The 13427-nt window shown below is 37.7% G+C and overlaps 1 protein-coding gene across 1 annotated transcript in view; it reads right to left on the reverse strand.

The window, feature by feature from the left end:
* The window catches only part of LOC137401790 (uncharacterized), a 37242-nt gene extending 24204 nt beyond the window's left edge, over positions 1–13038 (reverse strand). The window contains exons 1-2 of the mRNA XM_068088276.1: positions 12665–13038; positions 7494–7609 (exon numbers count right to left, since the gene is read on the reverse strand). Coding sequence (XP_067944377.1) covers positions 7494–7609; positions 12665–12929 — 381 coding nt within the window. The 5' untranslated portion in view covers positions 12930–13038. The remainder of the gene's footprint in view (positions 1–7493; positions 7610–12664) is intronic.
* Between the last annotated feature and the right edge of the window lie 389 nt (positions 13039–13427).

Genomic DNA, 13427 nt, shown 5'->3' on the forward strand with positions numbered 1-13427 from the left:
TATATTTACATGTATGGCATCGAAAGCTATACACATCGAAATGGTAGATGATATGACTACAGACGCCTTTCTAAATGCTTTAAGATGTCTTATTGCTGTTAGAGGACCTGTGCGTCAGCTACACACAGATAGAGGGACAAATTTTATTGGTGCCGCCAATGAACTTCATGGACAAATACAATCGGGAAAACTCTCAACATTCACAACTGACAACCACATTGAATTTGTAACAAATGTCCCGTATGCCAGCCATATGGGAGGCATCTGGGAACGTCAGATCCGATCAATCAGAGCAGTTATGGATGGATTGCTAAAAGGGCACCACTCTCGGCTAGACTCATCCTCTCTACGTACACTATTCTACGAAATAATGGCCATCATTAACTGCAGGCCTCTGACAATGACAGATGAAGGTGTACCTCTCCACCCAAACATGATCTTAACCCTTAAATCAGCAGTTGTTCTGCCTCCACCAGGTGATTTTGACGCTGAAGATGTCTACAGCCGCAAAAGATGGATTCAAGTTCAGGGTTTAGCAGCAGAGTTCTGGAAACGTTGGAGAGTGGAATATCTTCAAACTCTGCAACCAAGGCAGAAGTGGGAAGGCCAGAAGCCTAACCTCAGAGTTGGTGACATTGTTATAGTGAAAGAGCCTGACACAAACCGCAATCACTGGCCCCTAGGAAAGATTGAAGAAGTTATGCCTAGTGCTGACGGGCTAGTAAGGAAAGTCAAGCTGCAACAGGCAAACAAACAAGCTGACAAACGAAACAAAAAGGATAACGAACAATCTTTCTACGAGCGACCAGCTCACAAGGTAGTTTTAATTTACAGACCAGAACAAGCATAGTGCCAAGTATACTCACATCATACATACTCCATACTACTTACAAAAACATATGTGCGTTAACCACATATACTAACCCATACATCACATATATATACACATATACCCTCATGAACATAATATACATACATATACGCCATGTTAGCAGTATGACGAACAACTCCATAAATTAGCCCTTGGTATTTCATGGTTCAGTTTACTTTTTAAAATAATTACTAAAAGGTTAATTTGCCACATCCCTGTGTCAAATTAAAGGGGGGAGTGTAAAAGATTTGTTTTACTAGTAAAAACGTGACGGCAGCTGCTGCCAGAATGATTAATCATTGGGCTGTCACATAATAAAAAATACATAAATCTGTGGTCTTTGAATGGCAATAATATGGCAAGTCGATTAGTTGCTTCAGACTTAGTGTTTTACACCGTGTTTATCTCATATTTGTTGGCCTACCGAACAATCATAACTAAGGTCAATACATCTACCTTTGAGTTCACCAACGCCAGACAGTTACAGCTCAGATTTCGAGAGAGACAGTACGCGTATAAACGAAGTAATAGAATAAACTTGATATACAAGGAACAATTAATTCTGCTTGGACATTCAACCAACTAAAATAATAACTCTCAGGATTAGAAGGCCGCATTAAGGTATCTAAGTTTATAAATTCAATATTGCAATTTTATTGTATTTGTATCTTTTCTGCAACCACGAACCTGGCATTTTACTGCATGTTAAGATTGTTGTTATAATCAATTTTAACTATTTGCATATGCATGCTGCTGACTTACTCTAATACATTACAATATCGTTTACGTTTTCAATTTACCAACTGTACTATGCTATAATTTTTAGTGTCACGGTGTAGCCTACTACATGGTAGAAATACATATTGAACAAAATATACAACCACACACCTTTCTACCAGCTTACATCAGTTAACCTTAAAGCTTGACAATCCGGGAGTTGTTACATGCAACCTGACTAGAATTTCATTGTTGAAGGTTAACAAGAAAATGTTTAGGCATTTATATTCTTTGCAAAGAGTTATATTTTTTTTTAACTTAGCCGATGACATCCTAAAGCGAGATATTACTAAATTTTTTTTCATAGATTTAGTTTTTTTAAGATGTTGTGTGTCACCAGTGATGGCTTAGAAAATGTTCTAAAACCAGACTTAATTCTCAAAAGTTATCATACCAATCCGATTGCTTCTTAGAGAAGATGCAGCATCTCAATGGGCTGTGTGACTGGATTTGATGTCAGGATGACTTTTACTTGCCCGAGCACCCCTTGCAGGCGTGCATGAGACGATATGATGACAAAATATCGATCAGGGAATGGGGGCACAATAAGAATTCATTCAGTCCTACACATATGTACATGTATATACTTGGAGCTATTTCTTCTGCCAGTTTTAGCCTGTGTGCTTAGTTATATAATTACTTCACCAAAGACTTGAAAGAAGAATGAATAGAACATAGCATTCTTAGCATATATTTAGCATGTTTATTAGAAACAAAATATTCAGTTTTGTTAATCGCAATGTTCACATACTAGGTGCATGCCCGGCGTTGCACAAGTAACAAAATAATCACCTTATAAATTAGAGGAACTTAAGCTAGCAACTTAAGCTGGTCTAGATCTTTACTATAGTACGAGCCATGTCTGAAGCCAACTTAATACTCGTTACGTTACGGCGTAATGGTCTCACACAATCACGATCTGCAAGCGGGTTAGTAACAAATAGTATTTCACCAAGTGTGCATATTTTAGCAGATGTATTGAGTAGGACCACAATTGTTTCATTGTATAGCAGGGTAGCTGCTTGGCTAGTGGATAGAAAGTCTGCCTGAAAAACTCATGGTTTGGAGTTCAAATCCAGTGCAAAGCGGGTTTTTCATTCCTGTAACTTTATGGCAATAACTGGACACACGAACAGATGACAGAAAAATGCTGAAGTTTATATATAGGCTACATCAATTTATGCATATCTCGCACCACAGCTTATATATAGTGCTGTGCAATATGACACCACATGTCAAAACAATATATCGGCCATGTGAGATATATTGGTCAGTATCGAAACTTTGGAGTTATGCTCTCTCGATATAGATTATCGTGGTGTTTCACACAAAAAAACAGAAATACAATGGTGATAATCGTATATAAATTTATAAATATCGTGCAGTGCCGATATTGAGTTACAATAGCAGCGATAACTGATGTTAGTTCTGCCAACTAAACAGATATTTATCATCTTGGCATGATAATCGAAAACGTGGATATATCCAATTACAGAATCGACCTACAAAACGCCCCAAAATGAGATCATCCCACACAAAATCGACACCTATCGTGCAATATCGTTTTATCGTGCAGCACTACTTATCAACGGTCAACGAATTCCACCCGATTCTATATACCCGAATTATAGTGTAAACGACTGTATTTCCCCTAAAACACTGAAACATGCATAATTAGAATCCGAACATCTCGCATACACTCAATCGAGCATCCATCACCTAGCACATCATCCTGATATTTCACCTTGCACACTGTTCATGCCTAGCAAACTGGGTTTTGGTCACCTCTAAGAATTGGTTATAACCTCCACTTGTTTCAGCCATATTTGTCATCTCAACTAGATTATTTAGGGTAACAGCTATGGAATGCATGAAGTCACTAAAACTCTCAAGTGCAGAGACTTATTCCTGAGTCAGAGGTGAAGCTGAACTGATTATAAAAACAGGAGGGCACAGACTCATTGACTTCAGACATTGAACAAACTACTCTATTGACATAGTCAAGTACCAGGAGCAGCATGCAATCAAGCATAGCGCTGATATCATCCATTTTAGCTTAGTGAGGTGTATTTTTTATCCAGTCCTTTATAAGAGAAAAGATTTGGAGCTCACAGATGTCTATTTGAGAGACAATATGCGATAGCATGTTGGCACGTCTAGTAACTGGTTTTTTGGGAGCTGAGCTAGTATTTTTACTGGCAACGATAAAAACACTTCTATGGTAATCAATGATGCTGTGGTTTTTGGGGAGGTGACTCTGCAGAAATGGAATAGTTTGGGAAATGGGAAAGTTCAAGGACAAATGTTAGAGTGGGGTGCAGCGGAGATGTCATACAGAAGACTAATGCAGCTGATGAGGTTGAGAACATGTATTAAAATTATGAGTAATAAGATTTGATATACCATACTTTTCGGACTATTAACCGCACCCCTATAAGCGGCATCTGCTTTATTTAAAAAAAAAGATAATAAACAGTACATAAGGCCGCAGAACACAGGACGGTGCTTTTAAACACGGCAGCAACTTTGCTAGCTAATACGCAAAGTATTATTAATTAATCGACACTTTTTAACCCAGTGCCTAACGGAACAGTGACGTTAGGCACTGTTCCGTTTTTTCCTTCACCGCTAGGGCGCATTAACCGAAGATTTCGGTTAATGCGCCCTAGCGGTGAAAGAAAAAACCCCAGAATAGCCACATCCTTATATAAGCCGCATGGCTCAAAATATCAGAAAAAAGTAGCGGCTAATAGTCTGAAAAGTTTAGTAACTTGTCGTTGAATAAATTGCTATTCTGTATTTAATAAAAACACTTCAATATGGTCTTAGGTCCATAGATTTTTCGTAAGAATGCATCTCTAAATCATGGTGCCTTATGTTTGCCTCAGGTCTACAGAGGCTCAATGAGTAGGCACCTTTAAATAGTGGTTTCTTAAATTAGCCTCAAGTCCATAGAATTTCAGTAGAAGTGCGTCTCTAAATGATGGTATCTAACCGTAGCCTTAGTTCCACGGAGCTTCAGTATAAAGGTTGGTCTATGTCTCTAAATAATGGTGACGAAGTGGCCTCAAGTCTATTGCTCAAAAGACCACTAAGGCTCACGACTTATAGATGTTAGTTACTCTATCACTATGTGTTCGTGACGCGCCTGAAGCGCATCATGCGAATTTGGAGATGGGTGAAGTTGTGTTACCTTGCTAATTTAGTGTTTCTATGGACATTCGCATGATGTGGATTGACTCCGTAGCCTCGTTGAATAAAGGTAAGGAATTGTACGCTATAAGCTAATAACTAGCGACACAGTAAGAAACGCACGAGTTAGCGATGCAAACATGTGAAACTCGATCGAGAAAGGGTGACGGAAGTATTGAAAATGTTTAAAATTGAATAGCTGGTGCAGTATATTAATTCGCATCATTCGCAAGTGCTGTCTCGAATCGCGAAACTCGTTCAGCTCGCGGATTTACGCCGTTTTCCTGATGCGGATAACTTGCGGTTTGGCTCAAATTTGTGAATCCTGCGCGTCGTCGTGGAAACAGTGTATGTGATCTTATCTTACAAGGAAATTACCTGGTGTTGAGGCCATGCTTACATTTCCTTAGTAAATCCCACAAGAGAAGGTTATATTACCTGGTGTTGAGGCCATGCTTACATTTCCTTAGTAAATCCCCACAAGAGAAGGTTATATCAACCGTAACACACAAATTTGTGTTTCATGACTGCACCCCTCTCAAGCATCAGCAAACAGTGTCTAATGTATTTTGTGGGGAACAAAAGCACACTCTACGCTGGCTCATGCAGAAAGGTCTAGAAGCCTTCCCACGATCAGGTACTACCTGAGCTAGCTATGCTGCGCCAATATGAATATAGACTTTGATCACGAATGTCATTAGTAATTCATTATATTCAAGGGCTTTCCATTCTTTCTTTTCCCAGCCGTGAAACGAAAGACAACATATTAGTTTAGCAACAACAGCGCTGCTTCATAGCAACGGTGGCAGCATGCCTCCAGAAGCTATCAATTGACACCTTATTCAGCGATAAATCCTTAGCAGTACGATAACTCTATTCCTTTGATAGTCAGCGCAGGGAACCTAGCAGCTGCCAGACAATAAGTGCCATTGTTCAAATCAATAGACCTATCGATTTTTCTTGCCAACAAATAATATTTGAACAATTTCAATTAATTATTTGCTTTTATATTTGTTCAAATTGAAGAAATAACTGCTTTTTAATAACAAAGTTCATAATTAATTGAGTCAGAGCTGTTGCTAGTACAAAGAAAGAAGGTTTAATGAAAAAGTTGAGTGGCTGGCCACTCCGTAGCATTCAAATACATATTGTAGTCTTTAACTGTGGCATTACTAACATTACGTTTAAATCATTCAGTCTTTGAACGCCAGCTACAAACATAAACATGACCAGTTGTTATTTGATAAGTATAATTCCAAACTATAACTAAAAAACTACTTCTGTTTTAGTTGGAATGCAGAATACATAAATATAAATAACATTCTAACACCATCTCTCATGATTTATTCATAATTATATATATATTATAACATTAATTATTATATTATATATAATATATAATATCGGATGTATGTTGTTAATTATATATATTATAAAATGATTATTTATTATAATTATGTATATAATATATAATTATATATATACTCATTTATTATACAATGCATAACTGTATATATGGTAGAAAATTAAGGTCTACTATAATAAGAGTCATGCTCACTTGTCTGTCTAAACTCCAAAGACATGAATATGTTGAAAAAATAATTGTCTCACACAGGTTTCAAACTCACAACAACATTCACCTCTATATGATGGGGCTCTAATACCTGTGCCAATCTACTACCTTGCAGTATTGAGGAAAAATGGTGGAGATATTTTTCTGTGTTACATCAGTACATTTGACAATCTCTTGAAGCACACTGACCTGTCCATAGTGCTAGTCTATTATAATAGTATAGCAACATTATACAGTATAATATTTATTATAATACCTGTATTATAATACCATAACAATTTAAAAACAAATGGTCAATGATCATGAGTATTAATTTCATAGTTGATTACTTCTGACAATCATAAAAATTTAAACATTGAAAAGGGTCACTATTCTTATGTAACGGACCACAGATGTTTATCTACAGTCTTATAGACAAAAAACAAGTAATTATTAAACGATCAGGTATTTGGATCATAAACCATTGACGCACACTCGATGCCTCAATGAGTCACTCTTACGGCAGCTATTGTGGTAAAAACACAGATTGCGGTGTGTTTTATTCGGTGCGTTTTATTCGGCTACCACATGTAGATATGAGACAGATCAGTAATAAGTACAGGAGTAGTTGGAGCAGATTATGAAGAATATTACGATGGCAACAACTAATCGTTAAGTGTCACAACACAACAGCCCTAAGATTGTGTCTTAGCAGAGCTAGCAAAAACCCTCTTCAGGAATTGAGTGCATGGTAGTTCTCTAACAGCACGCTCTGTGGAGTGTATAATTAATCTTAAATCATCCATAGCGTGCAAAGTCAGTGTAAATATTTTGTAGTTTATGTGGTTAGTAGAGAAATGTGACAGGTCTCTTTTTTGGCAGGCAGCCAACTTCCTTGTCACATAAAACAGGGTTTACTTAGTAGCAAAACCAGCAGCAAGTCACCGATAAATATTCTAATCTCCTGGGTAGGTTCGTTTCTAGCAAAAACTACTGCTGCCTCTCTGTAAGACTGGCAGCTGTTGATCACACAACACAACATGACATCTCAAAAAACAAAACTATTTCAGCCTTAGCACCTTTAATATATGATTAGCTTACCATTTTCATAACCTGTAAAAGTTCCTCCAGCTGCACGCAACAATCTCCAGCACGATTTTTAACCTTCCAAGATTCCAACTTTATCACCATGTCATCACAAGGGAGACAGACTTTGCCTACAATAACAAATGAACACACATTAGCTACAGCTTTTTTCTCATCCGTTAGTAAATCTTTACGATGATAAAGCCTGGTTCCCATATACGTCGCAAAGCACCAGCGACAGCACCGCAGGCTATTAGCATTGAAATGGAGACCTACGCGCCGGGTACCGCCGAGGATCGCCGAGGATCGCCGTTAGTTGCCGGCAGTAACGCAATAGTTTAGCGCTGCTCAAATTTTGCAAAAGGCCGCAGGCAAAACCTTCCCAAAATGCACTGTACGGGCGAAGGTCACCATTACAGAAACAGCATGGCGAGCGAACATTTCATTTGGTTACGCGATTATGTTTAGCGACGCCGCTTATGTGAACAGAAGCCGCCGAGCTTAACGTCGCAAACGTTTTGCTGCGCAAGTTTCCACCGGAGTCTCGCAATCGATATAGGAACCAGGCTTTAGGGCTGTGTCCTTCTGTCTGTCTGAAGCCACAGATGAAGGCTGGAAACATATTGCTTTGTATAGGATTCGAACTCGTAACTGTTAGCATGGTAAACCTGCTTGCCAACAACTGCACTGATCAATCGCGCCCTGGTATGTTAGAATAATTGTGAATATAGTTATTCTCCCTGACCATCTCCCACAGCGCTCTACACCGCCACGTTACCAGTAATTTAATAATAATCTTTGCCAATTTATGGTAACCAGTAATAACTTAAAATGATCTACAATGTTATATAATAATCTACCAAAACCATGATAATCTATAATAATCTACAAAAATCTACAATTATATATGATAAATAAGTTGGTGCATACATTTCTGGTGGCTTATTAGATAACCATAGCTAGTTTCTATCGGTTGCTGTGTGCATTTGTGACAAATATGCAAGTGTTCAACTGTTTCCGACAAAATGGTAAACTATAGTCCATAAAATGCGAATCACCATAGAAAATAATGCCCTGCTTTTAGACCAGGGATAGGAAACTTTTGGCTCGAGAGCCATATGTGGCTCTTTTGATGATTACGTCTGACTCTTTGATAAATTGGTGGAAAAATGAATCCATAATTTTTTTGTCAATTTAATTAACATAATAATACAAATAATGCTAAAATTATAGTAACAATGAACAAAATAAAAATTGTCATTCAATAGAAATATATTTTTATTTGCAACTTGTTGATGCGGTGAGCGCAGCAAAGAGTCTCTAGTGCTTTCTGTACTCCGCTCTGCACGGGCCGCACAAGTCATTTTTAGATCAAAAAGTTAAACACTTCAAACCAGAAGATGGCTACAAGAAAAATTGTTATTTGAACATCGTTGTTTAAAATAAATCCAGTTTTCTTATAGCTTAAAATCGTTCAAACTAAATTTGTTTTCTTCCTTTTCGATTTTATATTTTCAAAATTCAAAATATACATATGGCTCTCCTAGAATTAGATTTTGAAACATGTGGGTTTTTGGCTCTCTCAGTCAAAAAGGTTCGTGACCCCTGACCCCTGTTCTAGACTGTCTTAAGAATAATATAAGAAAATAAATTTGTGAAAAGATAAGCGATGGGTGATAATTGATAAATGCGCAATAAGGGATTATTTTTCTTTGACTTCCTATGATATGGCAGGCTTGCCTCAAAAAGCTAACGAATTCGTTTAATTTCAGACTTGCTCTCATTAGAATACATGTGAGATTGGGTATGACACCAACAATGATGGGCAGTCTAAAATCAATGGCTGGTTAAGTGCACAAGGAACCAATTAAAGACAACTGCTTTTCTGCATAACTCTTGGCCAGTAGATGTTTTACCTTTCCGAGGTGATCTGCATTGAATTACTTTATAATAGGTTATCTGTGCATATCTGGAGGATTTCATAGGGTGAGTTATCTGTGCATATCTGGTGGGTTTCATAGGGTGAGTTATGTGTTATGTATCTACCGACTATCTTTTACGTAATTAAACGTGTTGTGTTAACCATATCTACATCGTAGTTTCCAGACATCGTAACTGGTATGAATTGGCAGCCTACAACAAGCTTTTTGACATCTTAATGCTCAGCAACATAGATTTTTTTATTTTATATTTATGCAAGGCATGTTTTATTTCCTAAGCCTACGTAATTATAGCCGGAAGAACATCAATCATTTTATTTTCTATCACAAGTAATATCAGACGAGTTCTGTTTTATGGGGCTAATCAGGGAATCGCGTGTACGTTTGAGGTGATAAGCTGCTTATTAGTGTTCACTGCTATTTTCTGAAAGCTTCATTTCCCCAAGTTTTAGCGCTTCGGAAAAGCTTTCTTGTAATTGTGGTATACTTTTGCATAACAATATTTCAAGCAGAGGAAGTTTTTTACAGGGTTATTTATTGCTTGCATAAAACCGAGATTTCCTAAAATAATAATTAGAAAGAAGATAGTACATTTAGCTGACTTATAGGCATTAGTGGAAGTTTAAATAAAAATATTTTATGGTATAGTAGGCCTATACTTTGTCAAAAAGCTTTGTTTGTTTTACAGTATTATATTTAAATACGTACAAAATGAATGCCCATCTTTGCACTGGCAATAAAAATGTTTTTGCCCAGAAACATTATTTTTTCTTAACATATACAACAATTACCATATTAAATGTTATATGAAGGTGTTGATTTATTTCTGTGGGCTATAAGTTTATGCAGAAATATTTTATGATGAACTTTGTTTCACGGAATTATGTATACGGATCTCTCACTAGAACTGTGCTGCCCACAGCAAGTAGAAAACCTTGACTTAGCATCAGCTCTCTAACCTTATACGCATGAGACGGACAGCAATTACATACTGACAGCCGGTGGTGTGTAAACATGAGTAGCCTTCGATTGAAATTTATCTTCAACACGTTACTTTGCCTAAAAGGGGTCTATTCTGCCTTGCTTGTTCACTTTTCTAGCAATAAAGAAAATACTGCCAAAATAATTCTTGTGGACTGAGCTTCCAATATAGTAGCATTCAACAAACAGCGCACCAGCTAGGCAATGTTAGTTTTGTGAATCAAGTAATGATCTAAGAAGCGCCAAGGCTACCAGCCTACTTTTTCATTAGTTCGAACTTTTGTCAAATTTATGTGGAGTCCAACCCTCTTTTAGCGTTGCACCTTGATGGACCTGTGACTATTGACAAGCCTGCTAAAGACTGGTAAACACTATATCACAGTATATAGCCAGTAATCACACAATACATCGGTGATCGCCCAATCGTAATAACATTGTTCACACTATCGCAAACCCATCTGCGTTTACATTGGCCGATAATCCATTACAGTCTCATTCGTTAATACATACGTTTCTAATTAAACATGTGATCAGTGAAATAATGAAATACTAATCCAGCGGCAATTATTATCGAGTGAAATATAGATCAAACAATCTGTGACAGCCAATCGGTATACATCGTGTACGAAAGCGGTGTAAATCGTGCAGACTGTCGGAAGCATAGCAACATATCGGGAAAGTCTGACATCTGAATCGTTCACCGACATATCCGCATCGCCTTGGTGATGCCGTCGGTCTATTGCGCGCATAGTCTACGAACAGTTGCCGAGAGGACAACGCCGATATGTGATACAGCGTGTAACAGCCTGTAACACGTAGGCTCAGAAAGGTGGGGTGCAAAGAAGTGAGCTACCACTGTATTTGCTAACGATTCTAAGTTTGCTTTCACTGGTCAAGGATTTTGGTCTTGTCAGCTCGTAGAAATAGTAAAAGAGGATAAAGTTGTATGATAAGAATAGAAACAAATACTTGTTACACTTGAATAGGCAGCGCTGTCGAATGTGTTGCGTACAAAGGACGCTTACATAGTGAGGCAGATTTTTAATACGGGCACCTGCTATAGTTATTGTTTATAATAAATCATAAAATATCTATTGATCTGGAATGTAAGACCAGTAGATTAATTGTATTACCTCTTCTGACATTTCCTTAGCTGATAAAGTAGAAACTGTAGATGGGGATAAAGTAAGTTATAAGTGTGTTGATGAGGCCGTAGAGGCCTTCTAAGAATATAGCTGAGTGACACTAATGTCCTGATTAAAGGTTGTATTGATGTTACTTCCCATCGAGAAATCAGCTTCAGGCAATCATCACCTGATACATAGTTTTGGTAGTAATGTCTATGTTTATGATAGTAATGTCTGTCTATGGTAGCAATGCCTACGTCTATGGTAGCAATGCCTACGTCTATGGTAGCAACGCCTACGTCTATGGTAGCAACGCCTACGTCTATGGTAGCAACGCCTACGTCTATGGTAGCAACGCCTTGGTCTATGGTAGCAACGCGTTGGTGTATGGTAGCAACACCTTGGTCTATAGTAGCAACGCCTTGGTCTATAGTAGCACCGCCTACGTCTATGGTAGTAATACCTATGTCTATGGTAGTAATGCCTACGTCCATGGCAGTATAATCTACGTCTATGGTAGTAATGCCTACGTTCATGACAGTATTGCCTATGTCTATGACAGTAATGAATATGTCTATGGTAGCAATGCCTAGGTTTATTTACTCTAAGAATTATCAACAAGATGTCATAACTTTGCATGAAACCGACCTGGTAAAGTCCGAAGGGCTGCCATAAATGAGGCTACAGATTAACTTTTCTCTGACAAACTATTAGTTATACCTGTTAGCCCATGTCATTCTATTCTACTAGGAATAAGACACTGGTGGTGCAGATTTTTTTTAGATAAATACCCACACTTACCATAACAGGCTAAAGCTTTGTAGCTTTTCCACACTAACCTATCGTAACAGGCTAAAAATCTGATGCTTTTCCTAAAATATTCTGTTCACATATATAAATTTTTTCATATCAAACAATTTTTAGTACAGCTGAAAAACTAAAAACTGTTTTAGTACAGCGGAGATGCGTAAAATATTTTAACATATATACAATAAACTTGTAATATAGAGATGTAAAATGTTCCAGCTGAACACAATGCTGCCCAATATTTCTTCTTTTATCCTACGCTTTGCTGTCAGCACCGAAAACAATTGCTATTTTATTGTAGTGAAAATAATATTTCCTTGGTTCATCTTACCTCGGGTCTCGCGAGCTGTTTGCAGTTCTTCAGCTGCTTCAGAATATTTATGAATAGAATAAAGCGATACGGCTAGGGATATCACACAGATTATTGCCAGTAGAGCGACTACAACTGAAGTCTTATCAAGGTGCCTGAACCTTTGTCTTCTTCTAATACTTTCATTGTCAGAAGTAGAATAGTCCGGTTGCTCGAATGCCTGGCAACTCGAGTTCTGTTGTTTAAACGATTGCCTCTCTTCAGGCAGTATGTTAGGACTTTCCATGACACCTGTTCTTCCTTGTCATTCAGCTTCAGCGCTATCTATGTTACCACTCACGGAGTCTCAACTGCTGCCAAACAAAATATAGCAATGAAAAAGAAGCTCAACCCCGTCTGTGTGCGCAATAATGTCTATACAAACCGTCTTAGCAGTTTCCATTTCCTTTATAAGCACTCAGCTAAGCCAATAGCTAAGAGCTGTTAGTTTAGACTCCGCCTCTAGCTTTATGATAATCTGATGGCTGTTAGGACACAGGGAATAATGTGTAAGATAAGCTGTAATTTCAATTAAATAATAAACGTTACCTACTCTGCATCTATAGAAATTATGTATATCAGGAATACAGTAAATCATGCAGATTCGTTACTGGTCTGTAGTTACTGGTCTGTAGTTAGTGGTCTGTAGTTACTGGTCTTTAGTTAGTGGTCTGTAGTTACTGGTCTGTAGTTACTGGTCTGTAGTTACTGGTCTGTAGTTACTGGTCTGTAGTTAGTGGTCTGT

The sequence above is a fragment of the Watersipora subatra genome, chromosome 8, assembly GCF_963576615.1.
Source record: "Watersipora subatra chromosome 8, tzWatSuba1.1, whole genome shotgun sequence".
In the NCBI taxonomy this organism is placed as follows: domain Eukaryota; kingdom Metazoa; phylum Bryozoa; class Gymnolaemata; order Cheilostomatida; family Watersiporidae; genus Watersipora; species Watersipora subatra.